The 26179-nt window shown below is 42.3% G+C and overlaps 1 protein-coding gene across 2 annotated transcripts in view; it reads right to left on the bottom strand.

The window, feature by feature from the left end:
* PACSIN2 (protein kinase C and casein kinase substrate in neurons 2) overlaps positions 1-4125 on the bottom strand; it is a 97273-nt gene extending 93148 nt beyond the window's left edge. The window contains exon 1 of one of the 2 annotated variants that reach the window (XM_061582325.1): positions 3885-4125. In XM_061582325.1, coding sequence (XP_061438309.1) covers positions 3885-4070 — 186 coding nt within the window. In that variant the 5' untranslated portion in view covers positions 4071-4125. The remainder of the gene's footprint in view (positions 1-3884) is intronic. The other variant, XM_061582326.1, reaches the window with a different exon arrangement.
* Between the last annotated feature and the right edge of the window lie 22054 nt (positions 4126-26179).

Raw genomic sequence — 26179 nt, forward strand, 5'->3', positions numbered from 1 at the left:
AAATTTTGGGGGGAAATGATAACGTAAAAAAAATATACATCTACATCTAACATTAGAATTGTAACCAGAATCCGAATGGGGTGGCCACCAGGAAAGTTGCTCATCATATGACTAGGTATATGAATAAATGAAGTTCTTTCCTCAATGCCACTGGTCTCTTCTAAAATGGTAGGAGAGAAGACAGACAAGCATTTGACCCATCACAATCAGGACAGCCAACTAGCAGAGAAAAGATATAGACTGCAAAGACTAACACACTTACTAGTGCTGTTTCTAAAAGTCAAATATTTAATTTCTGCCCATCTTTCAGCCCACTGTGATCCTTAAGGCAGCGCTAATCTTCACTTCCATCTTTATTATATTTTTATTATGCTTTTCTTCCAAGGAGCTCAAGGTGGCCCACATGGTTCTCTCCATCCCCATTTTATCTTGGCCTAACCTTCTTTACAGAATAGCTGAGAGCCAGTGACTGATGTGATGTCCCTGTATTTTAATATCTATAAATATGGTAAGTGCGGGTTTATTAAGTGATATGTGGTAAGTGACTGAGTGAGAGGGGGGAGTATGTGGGCTAGAATGCTGGAGAATGCTGTATGATGATTGGCTGAGCATTTGAGTGGCTGAAGGTATAAATGAGAGTATGACAGTTGGTTCAGGGTTCTGTTTTGTGGGGGAGTTGTTGGCGGTTGGTTGCGGAGTGTGGATTGGAGTTGGTTGTGGGTTGGATTGTATTTGGCTGATATTTAGGCAATATATATATGACTGGAAACATAAAGAGTGACACTATATGAAACCATACACTTGTTAAATATCCCGTAAGTAATCTTGTTATTTCCTGGTGTTTATAAATAAATATTTTCTTGGTTTACCAAAAGCCTGATCCTTGGCTGGGGCTTTCACAGACCAGAAGGGTGGGCAGGGTAATAACCAAGGTTGGGAAACAGTATCAGTAGTGGCAGCGGTGAAGAGATGGTGTATCATCAAGTATCCAGGGCAACCAAGGGCTGTATGCTTTATTGGCACAAAGATACAGCGGGGTTGTGGCCTGCAAGTGCACCCAGACACTAAGCAGCAATAAGCCAGAGGGAGACTAAGGCAAAGTCCCCAGGCAATATTGTGAAATAGGGAGTGGCTGGTGGTGCTGCCTAGCAGTGGGATCTTGCGAGATCTGTGCTAGGGTGAGCTAAAGAAAAATAAAAGGTGTGATTCTGACTGCTGGTAGCCACGGGTGGGAGCCTGACAGGTGGTGCCAGTGGGAGGAACATTACAACTGACTCAAGGCCACCCAGTGAGTTTCATGGCTGAGCAGGGATTTGACCCCTGATGTCCCAGGTCCTAGTCCGACACTATCCACTACAACATACTGGTGCTTCGGATCACACGATTCATTATTCCGTATAGCAAGAGATGCCAGTGGCAGAACATGTCTGAACATCTTATTACTGTATTCTCTCACTACTAAAAAGGATTTGCTTATTCCAAGATGAAATATCATTGAAGAGCTATGTGACGAAAGAGAGGGAAAATATTCAGAACAATCAACAAGAAAGCCATTTATTCTTCTTCACCAGAAAAGTCACTAGAAAGTCCCCCATGATAGTTAACTGCTACCATCACCTTTAGACTTTAATCTTCTCCTCAGCTTGGCCTGCAGTACACTGCCTGCAGTCAATGCCACTCATCTCAGTTACTTAAATGAGAACAGGAGAAATTTCAGAAAGGCATCCAACCATTGTGACAGTTCAAAGTGAGCACTAAGCTCGCCAGATTCAACAGTACCAACTTAGCATGCAGCCATTCCTGCTCACTGCTTTACTTCTTCAATTGTCTGTCTTCTTGGCCCCTTGGCCATATCTCAGATTATTTCATATGATTCCCTTTCCATGCCGTTGTCCCTCTCTCTGAGCACCACCTTCCTCCCCTGAATGCCCCAAAGATGAAACTTCACTACGGTACAGACTCTTAAACCCCAACTAGACATAATGTTGGAGATCAGTTATTTCCTGTGGATATGAAATTCCATTCTTTAAACGTTAATCAACTGCACAACATTGCTCTGAAGAGGGGAGGGTTTAAACCCTCTTCCCGCACTGGACTTTTCCATTGTAAATATTAATTCCCTCTTTACCAGTTGCAGATATATCTATGGTCAGGAGCTCCTTTACATCACACTTTGTTTTGTCCTTATCCTCTATCTCTCTCAGGACAGCACATAAAAGAATAATATGCCCCATATCTTCAAATTAGATTCTGGAAATGAACAACTAGGCCACCCTAACCCCACTTATACAAGAGTAAGCCACACTGAATTCAACAGGGCCCATTCATGGTTAGGATTGTGCTACTATAGCAAAACCAAATAGCCTCATAGAAAAATCAAACCCTATGACACCTTAAAGGCTAATAAATATAACAAATTCCATTTTTAAGGTGCTATACAACTCTTCATTTGAGGGGGAAAACACTAATAACTTTTTAAAAAGCAACAGACAGCTGCTTGGTTACACAGAACTCCAGTTTCAGAGGCAAATGTTACAGGAGAACACCCTTGGGACTGTTAACAGTCCCAACATTAAGGGGAAAAAATAAGCAAGTTACTGCTCCTGGAACCCAGACAGCTACCCATAATGTTTATGTTGGATCGAGCAGCTACTACTTCCAAGGCTGCCAGTATATCACCACCACCCCAGAGGTAGAAATACCAGTCATCTCCATGCATGCAGCTTTTCCCAGCAAGCTACTACAATCAAAGTAAAACCAAATTCAAAACAAAGAGTATTACCCCATCCCTGGCCAGTAACAAAACGCAAGAAAAATATAACAGTCCACTTGAAGAGGGTGCTCCAGGTTCAGAGGCACCACGCCACCAGTAACTAGAAAAAGGAGCCAACTAGAGGATGAGGTCTTGTTACTGAATATATTAATCATCCTATACAAGTTGACTTCTATCACGCAGATGCACAACTGAACAATCATTTGTAGCCCATTCTCTGACTGATTCAGCCAATTTTTTTAAATACACCCCCTAGAAAGCTTGAATGCCCTCTCCCCACAAAACACATACCAGTATACCCATCATCTCAAGTGGAGGCTAGAGAGATGGGACGTGTATATCCACCACACACTCTGATGCCACCACTATCAACTCCTGACCGGAGGGGGGGGGGAGGAGAAGAAAAGAATTACAGACACTATTAACATATATAAAGTGGTGATCCTAGACCAGAAAGACCTGTATGTACATCCACAGCCTTACACCAGGCTCACCGGGTGATGACCTTGAGCCAATTACTGTCTCCTTCAGCCTGTCTCAGAGCTGTCGGGAGGATTTCCCTCTACCACCACAGTTATCCCATTTTATCCTTGCAACAGCCTACAAAACAGCTTCAGTCGAGAAAACGAGGCAGACAGACAGAGAGACAGAGAGCCCACCATAGGGGGAGGGGGGTGCAGAAGTACGATCTTTGGAGAAAAGGCGGGACGGAAACGTAATTAATTAATATGGTGCTTCTCATCTTCCCTCCCTCTTCCCAACTGGACGGCACCAGTCCTGTCGTGCGTTTAATATACACATCACACATAACCTTTCTTCAAGGGTGATAAAAAACAACAGCGGTCATCCAAGCTCAACAGGAAACAAGTCCTACTCTCCCCATCCGCAGCCACCATGCCTCCCTCACCAGTGTGGTCCCTAACACACACGGCAGGGAGAAGGGAGACCAGCGGCTCCATCTCATCCCATCTCCTTAACATCAGCTCCCACCTTCCCAACAGGCGGGGCGGGGAGAGGGGGCCGCGAGAGAGAGAGGGGAGGGGGCGCGGCAGCGACGAAGAGGCAAGCGGGTTGGTCTCCGAGCTTACACGCACACCGGACCCTCACTCACCTCAGTCAAGCGCTGCAATGACGAGCCTCTCCGGGAAAGACCAAACGGGCAGGCGACACTCACCGCCCCTCCCTTCCTCGCCCAGTCGTGCCGCGGTGTCCAAGTAACTCCCGTCTCGGACCAAAGGAACTCCCTTTTCCTCCCCGCCTCTCCGATTGCGCCCGCCACGCTCTTCTGAGCTCTCATTGGCCGCTGCTCGAGCGTCTCCTCTGATTGGAGGAAAACCCAAAATTGCGGGCAGTCCCGTCTTTTTTCACTTACCCACCGCTTAACTAGTTCTTACATAGGAGTGAATCCCATTGGTTCCCCCGCTCTTTCTCTAAACTGTCAATCAATGCTAACTTCCTAATCACTTAAACGCACAAGCTGAAGGAGTTTGGTTCGGAGCGGGGTCGGAGAGGGTGGCGGTAGCAGAACTGGGAGCTGAGGGGAGCGCATATCTGGCGTGGTTTAATAGTGTTAGCCCCGCCCCAGAGCTTTATTTCATTCCTGCTAGGAGGAGACATTGCCCCTGGAAAATGTTAATCAATAGTAAGGGAAGTGCCTTAGGACGTGTGTCGAGAGTCTTTAAGGAACCGCCCCAAATGCATCAGGGATTTTGTGGGGGACGATGTTTTTAACTTATTTATTTAAAAAATTATAACCTAGGATGTTATAATCTGACAAAAAAATTCAACGCCTAGTACAATTGCATCAGAAAATCACTCGAAGCAAAATAAATATTTAATATACACAATCTAGCCAATAATTCAAAAAACAGATACACAGAAATCAGATACGCGCAAGGGATACATGCATGCCCAAGATGCCACTTCCGGGGCAGGGTGGAGCAGGTATGATTAATTTGTGTTCTTTAAAATAATCTATTGCAGTAGCTACAGTAAGGTATAAAAGAACTAAACCCAATGAACACACTTAAAATACATTCATTTTGTGCAATTTAATCTTGAATATATCCAAGAGCAGGCTGAACCTTGTTGAGGTTCCTTCCACCCAATGAAATAGCTTTAATCAACCCTCTTCCTAATATGCCCCACACTTTTATTTATTTATTAAATTTATATTCCGCCCTTTCTCAAGCACGCAAACAAAAACAGTAAGAGCACTTTAAAACATCTTTAAAACAAGACTAAGACATATTCAAACAAAACACCTTATAAAAACTTAAGAGGGTTAAATTGGAATGTAAACAGAGGAGCCACCCTGAGCTCATTGGATATAATGTTGTAAATAAATAAATATTGCTTCAGGGGATGAAGTGAATGAATAGATACTGATAAATATCAGAGCTGTCATTCCTATAGCAGCCTTTCCCAACCAGTGTGCCTCCAGATGTTGTTGGACCACAATTCCCATCTTTCCTGACCATTGGTCATGCTGGCTGAGGCTGATGGGAGTTGTGGTCCAACAACATCTGGAGGCACACTGGTTGGGAAAGGCTGTCCTATAGGTTTGGCTCAGGGCCCACATTTTCAGCATCTAGTGTTCCACTTCTGCCTCCTCCAGTATGGTGTCGTGGTTAGTAAGCTGGTTTGTACCGGGCTGGATGTGTGTGGATGTGTTAGACCCCTGGCTGAGCTGGCAGGCTCCCAGTGTTGCCAGGCTCTGTCAGCAGAAGCCCCCACCCCATCCTGGCTGAGCTGTGGCATCACCAGAACCCTGCCAGTGCTGCTGGGAATCTGCTGGAGATGGCCAGCGGAGACAGAGCCAGCAGAAGCCAGCAGCAGCCCCGAAAATGGGGGGAGCCGCAGGGGATTACTTGACATCCAAGTCCCCCTCAGAGCACTCCTGTGGGTCCCAATCCCCATGAGAATTCCGCCAGCTAATAGACCAGCGCAGTAAAAATAAATCCCATGGTGACCTACAGGGACGGCTTACTCTCCAATAGGCCTGTTCGTGGGAGCCAGCTCTTCCCTGCCGGCTCCCAAGTGCAGCACCCGATGGAGCCAACACTCCGCCATGGTGGGCTGAAAGTGTGTGAGGGGGTGGTGGCGGGAAGGGGGGGGAATGAGAGAAAGAGTAGGCCAACTTCGGATTCATGGATGGTCATGCAGCTGCACTTGCCTGTTTGAGTTATCCGTATTGTGCCTCTGATACCTCTGTAGTCTGGACTGGGTTAAATTTATTTTAGTAGCTTGATGAAAGGAGAATATGCAGTAGTTATATACCTTGAATTTATGGAGTGTTTATCCTGAGGTCTATCCTTTCCTGCTGGGCTCTGCAGTACCACTTGTAATGAAATCATGCAGCTTCTGTGCACTAGGGATATTTAAGATTTAAGATGTCACTTGAGCTTGTAGCTCTATGAAAATCAGTGTCTGAAAGAGCTATCACTTCTGAATTTTATCATAAGTGAGCTTTGTATACTTCAGAAAAGGAAATATATTTTTCATTCATTGAAAGATGCTTCTCCAGTCTTCCACATATTAGTTTATTAACTGATTAAGAGCACATGTGCTATGAAACATTTGTCATTTCACTTGATGCAGACGACGGAATCTGAAGCAATGAAGAAGCAGTAAGAGTCTGTGCTGCTCAGAGGTCTTGGCACCATTTTTGCAGAAGCAGTATGCTTGGCAGACTCTGTATTCTGCAACTTTTGAAAAGCACTTTTTAGCACCGAGTCCTGTTTGTTTAGCTTCCTGTTAGCTGTCTTTGTTTTAATAGTGCTTTCTTTGCTGAGAAGCCCTGGAACTAGAATCATGCTGGCTGCCATTGCCAAAGTATCTTCTGCTGACACCACTGTGCTTGTTGCCTTTGCAAGCAGTGGTGCTTGAGCCCTCCTTTTCTTCAGAAAAGTAGATTAGTAGATTCACTTCTGACACCAAGTTTTAATAGTGCTTTCTTTGCTGAGATAAGACAGAAACCTGCTTGCTATAACTAAAGTTTTATTAAGAGAACTGTTACAAGATCTACCGTGCTTGCTCAGGCTCCCCCCACCTGACCTGACCAGGCCTCAGGATCCAGCCTCAGGATCTCCATGGCAGTCTCCCTGCCAGCTGGACCTGCTACCTATTATAACAGTCTTGGGCAATTAAAGCTCTAAAGCTGCAATCCTATAGCATTTACCTAGGAGTAAATCCCACTGAACTTTATGGTGCTTATATCTGAGTAGACATATAGGACTGTACTGCAAGTCAGATAGCGGTTGTATCTTGTCTCTAATGCACATTCCTGTAAATGCATGCTTACAAACCCTACAGCACCATGCAGTGCACAGCCTGCCAACGTTTTCACATATGGGTAAGACTAATTATGTACTGTTAATAGCATATTGTAGGACAATTATGGCTTCTCAAGTATATCCTTAGCCAACAGAATAAACACCTCTCAAATATTGGGTCTAAGAGTTTTGCAGTAGTGTAATTGCATATAAATATTACTTTAAAACACTACTTGCCATTGTGAAAGAGGAAATACTGTTTTTCAGTTCTCCCCCCTCCCTCAAATTCCCCAAAAGAATTAAGTTGGGGGTGGTCTCTCTGGTTTACTGCCCCAATAAATCAGCTTTTATATCTTTCACTCTGTCCTTTGTTATTGAGCTTCGCTCCTGATACTAGATTTTTGTGTTTCAAGTATTGGGAACTATGTGACATCATCAGATGTGACATCAGATTCTGCCAACTCGGAATCATAACAGTAATAAACAGACTATTTTCTAAAATATATTTTTTTAATCACATTCAACCCAAACTGTTTACTGTGAATTTGCTTGCACTATTTCTAAAATAAACATTCTGGTTTGAGTCCAAACGTAGTCATGCCTAGAGTAGGTGGACCAGATGGGCCAGTGATCTCATTCAGCAGGCTGTTCTTGTGTAGAGTAGACCCACTTAAATTCAGACTCTAATTTTAATTAGAGTTCATCTGGTGCCATTACAACTCAGTCAGCTAACATTTTACTTTTTTAAAAGTTGAGATATACAAAACCTGCTTCACCAACTTACTTAAACCAGAGGATTTCAGTCATTTTCATCACACTAAAGATATTAAGTATTAGTCTAATAGAATAGTTAAGGGGAAATTATCAACTGCCATGAAATATTTCCTGTTTACATCTTTTATGAATGGCAGCCAATGAAGTTTCTTTGGCTACAATAGGATTAACAGTTAAATCATGCACGTTTTCTACTGAGAGGGAAACCTGACTGAGTTTAATGGGGTATAATCCTAGGTGTGTATAGGATTGCCGTCTAAATTGGCTAAATCCATTTTAATTGATTTGTCTGGATGGTTGCATAAAGGCCATTCATATTCAAAACACCTTTGACTTCACTGGGACTAAGGGCTCATCTACACAGTGGTTTACTGTGTGTTTGGTACTACTCGTATCTCCTTTAAATTTGCATGGTTCACATGATGTTACTGGCAAACAGAAGTTATGATGCAGTTTTCCCACGTGAATTCGTACTAACCCAATCCACAGATAATACGAAAAGTGGAGGAAAACACATCTCCACACCATTTCTCTAGTGATTCCAGATGCTTTGCTCCAATTCTTTTAGGTGGGAGTGTCAATCATTCTCCTCTCCACGCCCACTATCTTCTCCTCCCTTCTTTCATTTTGTTTCCTATGGGCTGACATGCAACTTCCGGATGCTCTCCTCCTCTTCTGCTGCAAATGGTGCCTTTATTTATAACAAATCTATAACAAAGATAAAAGCCTGGCTGTGACAATGGACAGGATGAGGGCTAATAAACTGAGGCTCAGTCCAGACAAGACTGAGATGCTGCTAGTGGGTGGTTCTTCTGACCGGATCATGGATGTCCAACCTGTCCTTGATAGGGTTGCACTCCCCCTGAAGGAGCAGGTTTGTAGCTTGGGGGTTCTCCTAGAACCATCTCTGTCACTGGCGGCTAAGGTAGCCTCCATGGCACAGAGTGCCTTCTACCAACTCCGGTTGGTGGCCCAGCTACACTCCTATCTACACAAGGATAACCTGGCTTCAGTTGTCCATGCTCTGGTAACCTCCAAGTTAGATTACTGCAATGCGCTCTACGTGGGACTGCCTTTGAAGACGGTTCAGAAGTCGCAGCTTGTGCAGAATGCAACGGCCAGATTGGTAACAGGGAGCAGACAGTTCAAACATATAAAACTGATTCTGGCCCGCTTGCATTGGCTGCCTGTATGTTTCTGAGCTCGATTCAGGGTGCTGGTTTTAACCTATAAAGCCTTCCATGGCTTAGGACCACAATACCTGATGGAACGCCTCTGCCAACACGAACCCATCCGTACACTATGCTCAACATCCAAGGCCCTCTTCTGGGTGCCTACTCGGCGGGAAGCTGGGAGTCTGGCAACAAGAGAGAGGGCTTTCTCAGTGGTGGCCCCCAAATTATAGAATGATTCGCATGATGAGGTGCGCCTGGCGCCAACATTGTTATCTTTTCGGTGCCAGGTCAAGACTTTCCTCTTCTCCCAGGCATTTTAGCATGTGTTTTTAAATTGCTTTTTAAAAAATGTGTTTTTAAATTTGTATATTTGTTTTTAATGTTTTTAATTGTTGTAAACCGCCTGGAGAGCTTCAGCTATACAAATGCAATAAATAAATAAATAAAAGCAGTGTATTTGCCACAAAGAAATGTTCCCATGTAGATGAGCCCTAAATCAAGCATTGAAAACCATTGTGTAAATCAGCACAAATCAAACTACCATTTGAAACTGGATTAAGTAAGAGCATTTGTGATTAACATACAGTCCAGTCCTGTGCATGTTTATTCAGAAGTCAGTCCTGCTGAATTCAATGTGACTTACACCCAAGTGAATGTGTCAGCATAGGCAGTATAGCCAAAATCTTATTTAAAATAATCTGCTAAGGGCTGTATATTAATTATAAAAGGACTTAAGCCAGACATAAGCATTGCTTTCTGAATTCTATGCAGAGCAGTCTAAAGTTTCCTAATGAGAAAGAAAAAAAATAAATTTTAACGTATTTTGGTGTCTTTCCTTTCTCAGTTCCTCATCTAAGAGACTGAATTTAATTTCCTTCTGTGGATATTTCCTCTTTTTTGAATGAGGTTTATATGAACAACAGAGCATTTATGGATGTGAAAAACATTTGCATTTTACTTCAGGCAATTCCAAAAACAAAGTTGACCCTACCCATGGTTCTCTGCCAACACATCCATCCTATTTCATGCTGATGGAAACCATAACCCAAACTGTGGTCCAACATTTGAGAAATAAAGCAGCACATCTCTTTTAGCACTATTCTAGCATTAGGCATGTGGAATCCTAGCCTTGCCTCCAAGTAAGAGCCATCTAGAAGAGGATGGCCAGGATTTGCTGTTTTTCCTCTCTAGCTTTTTCAGTATAATGTAACCAAGAAACAGAATCCTGTAGGGTAAGGCATTTATACTACTCTTACCCTGCTGCAAAATAAATAGTATAAATTGTTATGGCTCCAGTCCATAGGTACATAGGACTGTAGATCAGGAGTAGAGCATATGCTTTGCCTGTAGAAGGTCCCATGTTCAGTCCCTGGCATCTTCAGGTAGGGCTGGGAGAAGCCCCTGCTTTTTCACCTGGAGAGCTGCTACAAGTCAGTGTTGACAATACTGGAGTAGATGGCCCAATGGTCTGATTCAGTATAAAACAGCTTCCTATATACTTGTAGACTAATCACTCTGCAAAAGATCATGAAGCCACATTCTGTTTAAATAAAAGTAATACAATTCTACAGCCGCTTACCTATGAGTTTCTAAAACAGTAGTCTGCGTTTGTCTGGTTTAGACAGTATGAGATAATTCATACATCACATACCCCGCTATACGGACCTTCAATTTACGCACATATTTACAGTAGCACCATTCCCCTGCTTACTTACGCTCTCTTCGCAAGAACGGACACTTAACTGTTTTAATTTCACTAGTGTAGCGTTATAGCTAAGTTTTATGAGTGATTGAGTGTGTGGGACTGAACCCATTATTGCCTTTTCCTCGTTCCCTCCCCTCTCTCACGGTTTGGTTTTGTCTGGGGCATTTCTTGGGGGATTTTTTACCTCTCCCCTCCTCAGCCCTGTTGAGGGCTCCGGCGGCTGCCGTTCCCCCGAGGCGAGCCTGGGCTGGGAGCCTTCTCGCCTTTTGCCGCCAGCTTCGTTTCTTTCCAGGCGTCGGTGGGTTTTTTTTTTACTTTCCTTCCCTCCTCCTTAGGAGGGCTCTGGCGGCTGCCGTTTCCCCATTCAAACACGTTTGGCTTTGCAATTTAATGGCAGATAAAAAGAAAAGGTAGTGCTTCACTGTACGTACATTTTCGATTTACGTACTCTCTCTGGACCCATTGCGTACGTTAATGCGGGGTATTCCTGTAGCTGTTTCCTCTTTGTTCTGTCATTATGTTCATCATTTCATGGACTGTCTCCCTCCTCCCCTGTTCCCTCTCCTACTGTCAATATTTTTAGATTGAAACCTGTTTGGGCCAGATACTCATCTTGTTTGTTTAAAACACGTCATACATTGATGGCACTACTGTATATAAATTGATAATATAATGATTATAATTCAACACTTTTCTCCTTGAACGAAAGAAGAGCCCCGTTGGATCAGACCAATGGCCCATCTAGTCCAGCATTCTGTTCTCACAGTGGCTAACCAGATGCTTATGGGAAGCCCTCAAGCAGAACCTGACTGCAACAGCACTCTTCTCACTTGTGATTCCCAGCAACTGGTATTCAGACGTATACTGCTTCCAGTGCTTGATTTTGGAGTCCAGAGTTGATCAATCCCCACTCAGCCTTCAACGTTAACCATGTGAATGTTTGCAAACATAAATTATACTGAATGGTTTTATGTTAAATGATATGCACTCCTCATCAGCAACTAGTTTTACACGAGGTCCTTTTTAAGGAGAGAATGGAAGATGTCAAATGAACTGCCAGGAAATCCTATTGCTACAGCTGCTCCTCCTACGCACTTTTCTTGCCTCTGGGGATTGCAGTGGTGGGGAGGGGGCTTGATCTTAGTAGGCTAGTATCAGTTACATCTAGGAATGTCTCCAGAAATCTCATTGACTGGTAATTTGCATGTGCATAATAATTAGGAGTTCAGTGGGAAGTTCCAGTATATGTGGTTGCACAGAAAGTCAGATAAAAGACACATAGTCAATACCAACATAAAGGTGTCTGGTTTCTAGGAAGGATTGCCTGTGGCAGTTTTAAATCTCCAACTTGGGTTGTTTCTTCATTAATATGGCAGTCCTACTTTTGAAAATTCAACCTTAAGCAATAGTACATTAAAATTTGCATGTATGCCAATCGATTGCCATAGGCAAACATGCAATAACTACCAAGTCGTTTTAGGCTGGAAAGTGTAGCAGTGAAGTAGCTAGGATTTTTTCCCTTGAGTTGTTCATACAGCACACACAGCAGCAACCAAAGTGACTAAGGCAAACAAAGATTCCTTAGAAGTCTCCTCTCATAAATGTTGCATCAGCCCTAGCTACTCTCTAACCTAAAGAAATAAATGCTTACTTTGGGGCTTATTCTAACATTACAGATAAGGGTATTAATACACAACATTCTGCTCTCTCATAAATAAAAATAACCGTTGCAATACAGATGCAGTCATGTGGCATATATTATAGCAAATTCTATGTAGAAAGGGAGTTTTTAAAGTCAAATTGAGCTTTTTCATATTTTCAAATGCCTTTTAATTGGGTTCACAGGGATTTGATCATTCCACAGTGCATAACTAAAACTCACACAGACAGTTCCATTGAGGAAATGACTAACTAAGTACATGAGGCTTTTAAACATCTTTACTTTGTAAAATAAAGTTTTAGGCAGATAAAGAGTATGTGTCTGTATACTTAATTCAGGTGGATTAGAAACTGTGTTAACCAAGCAAGACTTACATCTTGGTACTATACCTTAAAGGCAGATATACATTATCAGCTTGTACTGGTATATACCAGTTTAATTGTAATGGCTTTTCCTAAATAATAGTGAGGAATTGCATGGTGGGGAATTGGGATCATGCTTTCCTGCCTCATCTGACATTTGTGTGATGGACTTCACAATGTATAGAAATACTCTCTTAGTGCAGTCTACAATGTAAAGTTTATGGTGTATAAACCATGAAGATAATGCCTGCATCATTGAACTCCATACATGTATACTCCTATACAAGTTACAAACATGAAGACCAATGCATGATAGGTAGGAACAGTGTTCTGTGTGGGTTGGGTAGGGCAGGTCAATGTGATCCCAATCCCGCACCATGTGTCATATTTAATTGCCTACGTAGATCCTGAGATGAATATAACTGCTGCCAATTCAAGCACTTCCTACCACTGTTTTACAGAACAATGAGAGAAACGTTGCCTTAAAATGTAATGATAAATGATTTAGTAACAAAAAGCAACTCACTGTTCATATATTTATTTTTTCATTCTGTGACAATTTCCACCAAATAAATCCTTTTGTTAGGAACATAGGAAGCTGCCAGATCACTGGTTCATCTAGCTCAATATTGTCTACACTGACTGGCAGCAGCACTCCAGAGTTCAGATGAGTCTTTTCCAGCTCTGCCTTGAAGTGCCAGGACTGAACTTGGGATCTTCCGCAGTCAAAGCCTGAGCTGTACCAGCCCCTTTCCGTCTAGCACTGGTATTCAAGGCACTGGTCGCCAAAGGGAAAGCCACCTCTGTACTAGTAATGTGAGCTCACAAAGCACATTGTCCCAGCCATTTTGAATGGATTGATTGTATTCTAAAGGGCTGCATATTTGGCTTAGCAAATGTATTTTGATCCTAATTTATAAATAGAAAATAATGGACACGAAGAAACCTATGCACATCGTTATAGAATTCTTCCTTGGCTGTAATCAAGATTTATCTATCTCTAGTTTCAAGACAGTCTGCTCTGTTTGTGAATACATCTGCTTTGCAGGAACTAAAGTGCTCCTTTTAGCCCAAAGAACATGAGAATGTCTTTTTGTAATTTGTATTCAGAAATCTTTGTGCCTTATTTTTTCCTCTTCTGCCCAGTTATTTTTGAAACTTTTTTGCACATTTGTTTTTAGTTCAATATAATGCACCAATCTTTAACCAATGAACAAAATTTTGCACAATTTAGTTCTATTACATACGGATACATTCATATATGCACTGTGGCTCAGCATTTTAGAATTGCTCTTAATTGATTTTACAGCTTTACTTCTTAAGTTCTTCCTTAACTGCGCACACAAACCAAATGATCAAATATGTTATATTTTAGAAATTAAAATTCATGTGGAGTAGAGGCTACAATTTCAAATCTCATATCACTTAAAAATGTAAAGAATATAAGAATTTCCTATGCAGGATCAAATCAAGAATCCATCACAACTCAATAACAGCCAACCAGATGCCTATGACAATCTCCAAGCAAAGCAAAACAGAAATAGCTATCTGCCATTTGTCACTAGCATCTAATTCTCAGAAGTATACTGCCTCTGAATATGTAGGTTCAATTTAGCTATATTAGCGAATGGCTATAAAAATATCTGTCATCCATGAATTCAATCAATCCTGTTTGAAAGCAAATGTGTATTTCAATATGTTCATCTGTATTCCTTTCAGTGCACTATATGTATGGAGCCCCTGTTAAATATTCACAAGATATGGGTCACAAACAATGCTTAAATTGGAATTTGTTAATTCAGCACCAAAGCTTGCCAATGACAGCAAGGGGAAAGAAGAGGAGGAAACGGGATAGTTTGCCAAATTTCAGATGTTTGATGGACTTGTTATGCCTGGCTTTTGCTTTTCTTGTGCTACAAAGTGTTTATTTTATAGCAAATTTAAATAAAGCAGTTCTAAATATTTTTGATCTGTTGGTCCCTACAGAGGAGATTTTGCAGGAATGCATCACAAAAATTGAATGCTTATAAAATGTAATGATTGACAAAGACAGACATATACAAATACACATACAAAATCCAAAAAATTTAATGGCTCAGAGTACAAAGGGCAAAACAACAGATAATGAGGCAGATCTTCAGTCTCTGAAGCTCCACAGATACAGAGGCATTGAGCCAGAGGGCTCTATGAGTATCTGCCATCAATCATGGCAGTTGGCATCGTTTGAAAACCAAGTGCCATAAAAGCTTGCCTAAGTTTTGGAACTGTGAGCTTAATCAGATAGGCAGCTCTTTGATGGTCCCACTTGTAAAGCCTACCATTTTGAGAATTTAGAATTGATAATGGCCTGTCTATCCCATCTGCATTCTAATCAGGTCCAAGGAAAGAATTTCTATCTTCTGTCTGATAGGGATACTTTTGTAACCCATATGGTTTCTCTTTTTACCCTGGCAGAACTAAAGATCTGAGAAAAAATCATTTCTGATAATGCAGTACATTGTCATGGGGACGCTGTGATCTAATATTCCTATCATCAATTGCTTTTAGCTTTATTACTGATTCTTAACTTTCAAAGCAGTTAAATTTTAATGGATTTTAAATAATGCGGTGTAATCTTAAGGTTAGTTTTATATTAGTCCTTTTGCCTTTGCATAGCGTACATGCCTTAAGTAGTTTTATAGCAACAATCGCATCCTTTTTGTTCTGTGCTTGCAATGGCCTACGGCTCCAGCAATAAAGTTGACTGCCTGACTGAGACATACAAGCTCACAATGCAAAATGCCTTGCTTGTGCTCCTTCTATATATGCATAGAAAGTTATACTGACACAAAAATGAAATAACACTATCTCCCAGTTACATTAGATAGATCTCTGTTTACCCCCAAGAGGGTCACGCCTGGGCTGGGATTGTTCTGTCCCTGCAAGTCATTGAAGCTGCTGGGCACTTGTGAAAGTATGCTTTGTTTCTTTCCGACCAGAGCAGCCAGCTAGGGAAGCCTGGAGGGGCAAATCAAGCTGAAGTAAAAGCTTTGCTTTCAAAAGGGACAAAGATCTTTCTTTTCCTTTCTTTTGAAATGTTGTGGATTCTAACTAAAATTATCAGGATACAAACTGTGTTGGAGATGCTCAGCTCTGGCCCACAGAGTTAATAAGGAAGGTAACTTACATGCTCAACAAGGAAGGCTTGTCAAAGCATTCCACTATAGCAATAAACATGTACTGTATGGATCCAATTACAATTACCTTCCCTGAGTTGCTCTTCATTATTCATGTGCTGCTGTCTGTATGCCAGTGATCATTCAGGATGTGTATTGGTGAGGAGCATCCCTCTTTTAACTTCCACAAATGATTTGTTTCCCCCTTACTACTTTCTTAATTTTGCAGGCTTTATTTCCATTCAGAGTGTGTGTATTCTGTTTTCCAAAGAAGTTGTAAAATATCTTTCACCAAAACTTTGGAGAATCTATCTGAGTTTGTTGAGAATTGCTTAACCCTGTGCAGAGGTTCCTCAAGTATTAACATAAGAACAGCTCTACTGGATCACACCAGTGGTTCATCTAGTTTAGCATCCTGTATCCAACAAGGGCCAGATAGATGCTTACAGGAAGCCCACAAACAGGGTATGAAAACAATAGCTCCCTCACTGTTTGCACCCAGCCTCTGGTATTCAGTGATATACTGTCTCTGAACATGGAGGTTTCATTTTATCATGGTTAATAACGATTGATAGGCATATCCTCCCTGAATTGTCCAATCCCCTGTTAATGCCACCTCAGCCAGTTGCTTTTAATTATTCACCATTTACTTGTTTATTTATTTTATATCCCACCCTTCCTCCTGAAGGAGTCCAGGGAGGCAAACAAACAATTTATCAAGAAAATGGAAAGCATACTAAAACAATTAAAAACATTCCAAAGCACAATTACAATTAAAAATATTTTTAAAAAATATTGTTTAAACTCTTTAAAATATTGTAAAACGCATTGATCTTTAGGCTGCCAGAAACAGTCCTCTTCAGCCATCAAATGTCTGGTTAAACAAGAATGTTTTCAAATTCCTCCTGAAAGCTAATAATGATGGAGACAGACACACCTAACTGAGGAGGGCATTCCACAAATGGGGAACCACCACTGAAAAGGCCCTGTCATGCAAAGGCCTTGCCTGCCAATCGTAGGGCCCAAGCTGGTTGATACTGGGGAAGGCACTGCTTTATATATTTGGATCCCAAGCCATTTAGGGCTTTATATACTAGTACTTACACCTGGATTTAGGCACAGTAGCTAACTGGCAACCAGGACAGCGCTCTCAGGACCAGTGACACATGGTCCTGTTGGGCTCCCCACCAGCCTAGCAGCCACATTCTGCAGTAGTTGCAACCTCTGGACTGTCTTCAAAGATGGCCCCACGTATAGCACATTACAGTAGTCCAGACAGGAAGTCACCAGAGCATAGGCAATTGAGGCCAGACTATTCTGGTCCAGGAACAGCCGTAGCTGGCCAAGCAGGTTCAACTGGGCAAGCCACAGAAGCCACTTAGGACTCTAGTGACAAGTTGGGATCCAGGAGTACTCTCAGACTATGAACCTGTTTATTAGGGGAATATAACCCCTCCAAGAACAGGTTGTACACTTGATTCCTGGACACATCTTCTGAAAGCAAATTCCATTAATTACAGTAATTAGGTGTTTTACTAAGAACTTTTTTCTCTGTCCTGAATCATGCTATGATTTAAGTCCTCATTTCAATGAGAGAATGAAGCAAGCATGACATTATTCATTTGGATTATGTATAGGAGGTGGCAATTGTCATGAGGACTCTCCTATTTGTCTTGGTATATTGTGTCATGTTCACCGTGTTTGTTGAATAGTGGCCATGTTGACCCCCTGACATGAAAGTAGGCTGTGGCAGAGCATGCACAGGCCACTAGGGGCAATTGGCATGAGTGATTCAAACTTCAAACCCTACACTGGAAGCAGATACAGCTCAGAAATATATGCTTATTTTCTTCTGGCTGGGGCTGATGGGAGTTGTAGTTCAAAAAAGCAACATTTCCAAGCTCTGCCCACAACACATTTGCACACAAGCCAGTAGCTGTTAAACGTATTGGAGAGTGAATTAGTTCCTGTTTCCCATCTCTTTGTTATTTAAGCCTTCCTGATCATTTATCATCTTATCTATTTATGTAACAGCCAGTGCCTAGCATTCTGTTAGTTCCATTCTGGAATGACCGAGAAACCGAACTGTGGATGGTGCTGTGCAGATGAAAAGGTCAGGCCTATGCATGGAGGCACCAGCTTGATGCCCATGCTCAACTGGGAAAGTGAATAGAGAACGGCTGGTATTCATTCCTATGGGAAAGACAAAAGTACTACAATTGTGGAAAATATTGTGGTGGGATATGTGCCAACCAGTCCTAACAGTAACCACCACTGGCAAGGGCATGGCAGGGGGCAGTATCCCTCTACCGTCTGAAGGCAAGTCCAGGATTATGGGGAAAGGACCATGCATTTCCAGGACTGCTTCCATCCCAGAAACAACCCAGGATGATCTTAAGAAGAAGCATTCCTAACTATCTCCTCAGAGTTTAAACTAAGTCTATGGGTCAGTTTGCAGTAATGAGGGGAGGCAGAGGGCCAAATATGCAGGGCATGCCTGTCTCTACCCCTTTGCCTCATCCATGTTAATGGTCTCAATGGTGAAGAGGGAGAGAGGAGAATGAATGGAAGAACTTTGCCATTCCATTCCTCCTTCACATCCGTTTTATTATTAGTGCTGTTATGCTAGCTGGGACTGATGGGAACTGGAGTCCAAACTATCTGGAGGACATCGGGCTGGGAAAGGCTGCCGTAGTGGATGGTAGAAGGGACATCGGGCTTGGCAAACTGATGTGTAGAATAGGTGTGAGTGGGACTTAGCCTCCCAATGACTGAACATCAATGAGACAGCAACATCCAAAGGCAACCCAAATCTACAGTGTTCCCACACCGGTCCAAACTCCCACCGCTGTGTCTATATGTAAGTATGTTGCAAACCACAGTAGGGAGGTGAGGACAACAGTTTGTCTTGGCTGTGGAGACTTTGTAAGAACCATACAGGTACTTGCATGTTTCTCCTCCTTCGGGGTGGCTAATAACAACTTGTGGGGAGGGGTGTCTTAGATTGGGATAAAGACATAGCTGCTTTGAGAAGCAAAGAAAAAGACATCAGAAGACCCAGTCACAGATCTTCCACATCTTGTCTGTTTGGGTCCTGAATTTAACTGGCTTGGAATAAGAACTCCCAGAGCTGTGTTGCTGATGTCCTTGTTCCGCAGCCACAAGGAGCATTCAGTAGATAGTAACAGTCGTAGTAGTAGTATTCAGCTCAGCTTTGTCTGCATAAAATTTTAGATTGCACCTTTCCCACGAGATCACACTATGATTACATCTTGTCTCAAACAGATTCTTTTCAAGTCTACTTCATGACTACCCAGACTTTAATCATCAAGGATCTGGGACAGTAATAGCATATGAGACACATCCAAACCACAGTTTTCAAGCCATGTGTCACAGAGTGGGGAAAATAAGCTCCCAGATTCCCGTGCCATATTGTCCTTAACTATCAGCGCTCTGCTACAACAAACAGGCAGATTTTAACTGTGGCAATTTGAGCTCACACCCAGCAAACATCTCTAGCCATCTCTTGCTGAATGACATGTTCCAGCTATTACCACTCATCACAATATGAAGGTTGCCGTGCTCAGTTATATTCAGCATAATGTATCAAATGAAATATGCTGTATCTTTTCATTGCAGTGCCCACAATAACAGTATCCTCTCCCCGAAGCAGTGAAACATGAAAGCACAGCACCCACATTCTTTTAGAAGAAGAAAAAAATCAAGCAGCCCCTTTATTTGATTTATTTATTTGTTTATTTGATTTATTTGATATATATCCCGCCACTCCTCCCAGCAGGAGCCCAGGGCGGCATGAGATCTGCTTCAGTATGTCAGCAGCACATCTACACCCATCCACCCTATCCACAGTACAGAATTGAACCATGCACATCATAGTGGCCAAGAGTGTGAGCTGAGAAGGCCCTAGTTCAAATCTCACCAAGATAATGAACTCACAAAGTGGCCTTAGGAAAGCCTCTACTCCCTCAAGTCCACTTCACCCAAACGTCTGTAATACGGGGGAAACTGTTCTGCTTTACAGAGCTGTTTTTAAGGTAACAGGTGTAAAGCACTTTAAGCATTTAGGAAAAGCAATGTATAAGAATTATGGTTTGCTTGTGTACAGTATACAGTGTGAAAATGAAAATGTAAGAGGAGGCTGGCAGGCATAAGAACCATAGGCAGCAATCAAGTTCCATCTGCAAAGGCAAACTGGGACCTTATTAAACAGGTTCAGGAGAAGAGCAAATTTGCATCAAGTGGGAGAAATGTCAGAGATCCCCAGAGTAGTGCAGCAGGCTGGCTCAGTCCTGGGGTTTTGGAAGTAATTGAAAACTATTGAGAGAATTTGAAGTTGCATTATAAAAACCTTATCTTTAAGGATAGTATCTTGTAAAAACAAGATACTACAGGGGATTTGTTAAACTGAATTTGTCTGTACTTTGTTATTGTACACATGTTTTCTTACTTGGTTTGTAATGGCTCTTAGTCAAAGACAATAAAATGATGATGATGAAAAACAACATACAGCGTCCACTACTGGCGATGAATCAGGAACATCCATATGCCACCCCACATACACACATGGAGTGGATTAACAAAAATAAGAACATAGGCAAAGCCTGATGGATCAGGCCAGTGGCCCATCTAGTCCAGCATCCTGCCCAGGGAAAACCCTCCACATGGGTTGAGGACTCTTCCCCCACCACACAACCTGCATCACACAAACCCCACATGATGGTACCACAGCCACTCCATCAACCCGCGCAACAACCTCACCCCTGCCAATCCCCAAGCATCCCGACAGGCAGGGGCTCAAGCCTCCTTATGCTTCTCACAAGCAATGTTTTATGGGTGCAAAGGGGAGGAAGGAGGAGACACATTACACAGTACTTGCGTCGTTCCCTGGGTAGGACACCTGTAAGGGGATCAACACCCATCCAGGGAAAGACTGTTTGGACAAGCAGCCAAGGGGAGGAGCCAGGGACACAGCAACAAGGGCAACCAAAGAGGTACATTAATTGCAGGAGCCTCCAGAGGCTTACTGCATAGTAGAACATTGGGTTGGGAAGCAGGAGACAGGAGTCTGAGCTCTGCCAGGAGAAGCAAGGCATGGGGAGCAGAGCTTGGAAAAGTTACTTTTTTGAACTACAACTCCCATCAGCCCAATCCAGTGGCCATGCTGGCTGGGGCTGATGGGAGTTGTAGTTCAAAAAAAGTAACTTTTCCAAGCTCTGGTGGGGAGAAATACCCATTCATTGGCTCACTCACCATTTACATACCTGGCAAAATCAGAGGCAAAAGACAAGGAGCTCTCAAGACTTGAACTCACATCAAGGTCCACAAAACACTAACCACTGAGCCACAGGAACAGACTGGGATTAAACATATATCATAGGGCACTTATTTTCCCCCACTCCTACCCCTAGACACCAGGAACACAGGGGCTGCAAGAAGAGTATAGGAAACAGCTCATGTTCTACATGCTGGGGGTCCAGTATTGGATTCCATGGTATAACCCCATGCTAGGTAAGGTAGGGAACCCCACACACACACACACCTGAGCCAATGAGGAGGAGCATTGCATGGGCCAACAAGGCCTTTGACCCAGACCTTGTTCCAGAAGCCCATGTGACCAATTCACCACCCGTGCTACCCTGCCATTTTGCCTGATAGGCCATCATACCAACAGGAATCATTGCCCCTTCCTCCTTATTCCCATTGTTGCCTTATCCCTTCCCACTCCCCACCTCATACACCCTGACGGCAGCACCCATCCCACTTGTGCACTCCAAGAAGTCTGCCCCATCACAGTAAAGGGTAACTGACTGAAGAGAGAACATAAAAACACAAGAAGAGCCTTGCTGAGTTAGAGCAAAGACCCATCTAGTCCAGCATCTCACAGTGACCAAGCTGATGCCTGTGGGAAGCCCAAAGCAGGACCTGAGTGCAACACCTCACTTGTGATTCCCAGCCACTGATATTCAGAGAGAAAGCAGTATCCACTGGCCCCAAGCCTATCAAATTCCCTGCCCATCCCACTCAGAGTCCCATCTGGAAGCCAGCTGAGCAAGATCACATTAGAGGGGCAGGTTCCCTATGTGTCAACCCCTAACAAAGAAAAAAACACAGCTCAGCCACAGTCAGTCATGATGGATTGTTGATCAGCATGTGGGATAAAGTAGAACCTGAAAGGGAAAGACATGTGGGGTTGTCAACTGGGCTCCCATGCCTTGGACAGCAGGTATAGTGTCCCCTTATGGCACCAGCTCAATCTTAGGAACACATTCACTTGTTGCAAAACTGTCTGTCATGGAGTTTGCCAAGGGTACTGGAGCCTGACTGTAACAGCTAGGTTAACAGCCTCATACAGGAATAGCCAGGAACACCCTGATCACTGCTGTTGACCATAGTATAGGCCACCCTCCTGGTCTGCATGAACTGGTATGTGGGATGGATCAAGAAAATATAACATATTGCTATATAAAGGCATAAGAGTTCTCCTGAGGTAAGTCTGGTGTTCAGTTTCTTTGAGATTTCCATGTTTGCTTTGGTGGGGTGCAAGTCAAGTACTTTGTGTAATGCTCAAGGAATCTGTCGTCTTGCTATTGGCTCCAGCTGTCTAACTCTTTGCACTATTGTTCCTGTTACATCATCACCTCAGCTTGTTAATATCTATATATGTCATACCTATAATACCATTTAAGAAAGCTCCTAAAAAGCTTATATGCATTTTCAGAGTTTTTCTACCTGACCATATTTGTCAGTGGCTTCTTCCAGGCAGATGGTTCCTAGTGCTATCCAATCATTGCTCTTAACATTGTAGGTGACAAAGAGAATTTCAAATCACTTTCCATAGGATTGGGACTATTGTGCTTTTTCTGGTTATGTATCCTACTATTTTCCATCCACATCAGTGGGTGTGATATTGGTGCTGTGGGTAGGGCCCTTTGAAGTTCCACACACATTCATTCTAACCCTTCTGATGGGTACCATTTCATGACCCCATTTATTTTTTATTTTTTAAAAAACTTCCTGTTAATTATTGCTAAAACACTTATCTGACATTTTGATTTTGTAATTAATTAGAGGTATAAGTTATAACACCATAATGCTAAAATGTTTATTATGGTGCTACAACAATAGTAGCTGTAGCATGGAATCCAGGAAGCATAGCTTCTCCTAACTACAGCTAAACACTCTTAACACAATACTTGGTTCAATAGGAATTTTCTAGTAAAATTGTCTCCAAGCCATAACTGGAATTAAGAATGGTTATTAGGGTTAGGATTAAGATGGGGCAAGGACAGGGGTAAAAGAAAGGTGAGCCAATCGTTGCAATATGCACTTTTGCACCTTAGAAATGGAGGCAGGTTGACCCACTGAAATGCAGATTTACAGGTGAGGATATATGCAAATCTTATAACTTCACATGTTGAATTCTTAACTGTGACATGGGTGTAGGAATTTTCAAATTGTAGAATATTGTCCCAGATGTGTACCCCTCGTCTTCTATAAAAAAAATGGACCCTCAGAATGATGCAGCACATGACAGAGCCTTGAAATGGGCTCCCATTTCAAGCATGGTGGGACAATCACATTCAGAGATCCCATCTTAAATTCCTATTGGGCAGAGTAATGGGACAGGCATGCAAAGAGGAGGGTTCAGAATGACTCAGAACACTGGGGGACTTAGAATGTGTCATGGGGCCTACACCCTAAAGCAGACTGAGATACACACAGTAGAGACTGAAAACCTGTTTTGGATTGGATTGGTAGTGGCAGCCAATAATGTAGAGGGGCCCCACTCTATTTCCAAAACACTATTAAGGGTGTTTGGGCCTAAACAACAAAATGTGGGACTCTGAAGTTACAGAGGATCATAGGAATCAAAAAACATATTTCTAAGGATTGGAGGGTGTTGGATGGTCATATAAAGGGGTCACACTCCATCCCCCAAAGTAGGGTTGCCATATTCCAGTTCCACAAATCCAGGAAGGCTAATTTGCATATTATGCATATTATTTGCATATTAATATTTGGATTGTCCAGTTGTTTTCTTTTTGTGCCTAGGAATTACCACCAAAAACTTGGGAAAGATGTGAGAAATCTTTTTTTTAAAAGCAACATTTTCAGCCTTAAATGCCTAGACTAGTTTCCAACACTATGGAATATTTATTGATTGATTAAGAGGATTTATATCCTGCCCTTCTGCTGTTAAAAACAGAGCTCAGCACAGCTTACAAATATAATAAAAACAATAAAAATACACAATCAATATCGTTCATATTTTTGAGTGTTTTAATTCTATATGTGGTTTTAAATTGGATATTGATGTTTTATTCTGTTGTGAACCGCCCAGAGAGCTTCGGCTATGGGGCGGTATAGAAATCTAATAAATAAATAAATAAATAAAAACATAATAAAAACACAAAATAGCAACAAACATAAAGTAAGTCAGGGCAGCAGTACGGTTAACCATTACATATACGATATATTTCAGAGATGTGGTGGGTGGAGAAAAACAAGAAGCCAAAATGTTAGGAAAAGGAGTCTTTCACACCACATGCTCAGTTCTAAATACTGTTGCAGCAAGTTTTACAAGTTCCTCCAGTATTCCACTGGTGCAGGCACTCACAAAGTATCTGTATGTTTCTTAGGTTTTATAAAAGCAGAGCTTTGCTTAACTCAAAATTTCTTCTCCCTTTGATCAACCACATCTACACAGGTTCCACCTCCATACTCAAAATGAAACTGCGCCTGGAAGTGTGCAACAACCCCACACATACCTTGCTAATTAGATTACCAATGCTAGGATGTCTGTCTTATTTACTACTCTCCTGCTCCCCCCCCCCCCGGGCATCATGAAAGACCCAGTCCTCGGCTCAGAAAGAAAATAAATATCTGGTCCTCTTCAAAGTACTGATAAACCTCTTGTTTTAATTAAAATAATAATTATAAATTCTTGCTCTTATCACTAATGGGAGTTAATTATCTTGCATATGCTGCTGTTGCTTCTATGGCTGTAACGGAGTGAGGTTAAAGATAAGTGAAATGCAAATAGGAAAAAAACAACACAAAAGTTGTTCATGCTCAGTGACCTCTAGATTGGATTACTGTAATGCACTCTACGTGGGGCTGCCCTTGAAGACAGTTCGGAAGCTGCAGCTAGTGCAAAACGCAGCAGCCAGATTATTGACGAGGACCAATCGGTCCTCACATATTACACCTGTTCTGGCCTGTTTGCACTGGCTGCCGATTTGTTTCCAGGCCAGATTCAAGGTGCTGGTATTGACCTATAAAGCCTTACACGGTGTGGGCCCGCAATACCTGATGGAACGCCTCTCCCGCTATGAACCTACCCGTACACTTTGTTCGACATCTAAGGCCCTCCTCCGAGTACCGAGTCATCGAGAAGCTTGGAGGGTAATGACAAGATCCAGGGCCTTTTCTGTGGTGGCCCCCGAATTGTGGAACAGTCTCCCCGAGGAGGTACACCTGGTGCCTACGTTGTTATCCTTTCGGTGCCAGGCTAAAACCTTCCTATTCTCCCAGGCATTTTAATGCATTTTAATATACTCTTATGTATTTTAATGCTCTAATGCTTTAGTTATCTTAAATATTATTTAGTGTTATTATGCATTTGTATTTTATATCTAGTGATTTTTGTTGACTTATTGTATTATTGTATGTTGTACACCGCCCAGGGAGCCATTGGTTATGGGCGGTTTATAAATGAAATTAAATAAATAAAATAAATAAATAAATAAAAGGCAATAACACTTTCCTAAATGTAATATCATACCAACCACAACAAGATTCCTATGAGTAAGGCAGAAAACTCAGCATCCCGCAACCAGTCAGGATTCATAACCAAAAACCCAAACTAAAAAAATCCTAGCAGCCAGTCAGCCAAGGTCACAGAAATCCCCATGCAGCACAACCTGACCTGGGAACTGCAGTTAATGCAGAATGTTGCAGCACAATTGCTGACATGAGTGAGATCCTATCCTCACATAATACCTCTGCTCTGAAATCTGCATTGGTTGCTGATTTGCTACCAGGCCAAGTTCAAGCTGTGCTTTCCATGTTATGGGTGCCACATAGTACTTATTCTGCTCTTGTAAGAAATCAGTCCTGTAAAGTGGCAGCACCTACGCTTTGGAACTCCTTGCCTATTGACATTAGGCAGACGCCTCTTTTCAGCACCTGCTAAAATCAGTTTTCTTGAGGCAAGCCTCTCCAGGCATGTGGAAGCTATTGTGTTTTTAAATCTGTTTTTAACTCATTGTTGGTTTTAT

This window comes from Rhineura floridana, chromosome 8, assembly GCF_030035675.1.
Source record: "Rhineura floridana isolate rRhiFlo1 chromosome 8, rRhiFlo1.hap2, whole genome shotgun sequence".
Classification (NCBI taxonomy): domain Eukaryota; kingdom Metazoa; phylum Chordata; class Lepidosauria; order Squamata; family Rhineuridae; genus Rhineura; species Rhineura floridana.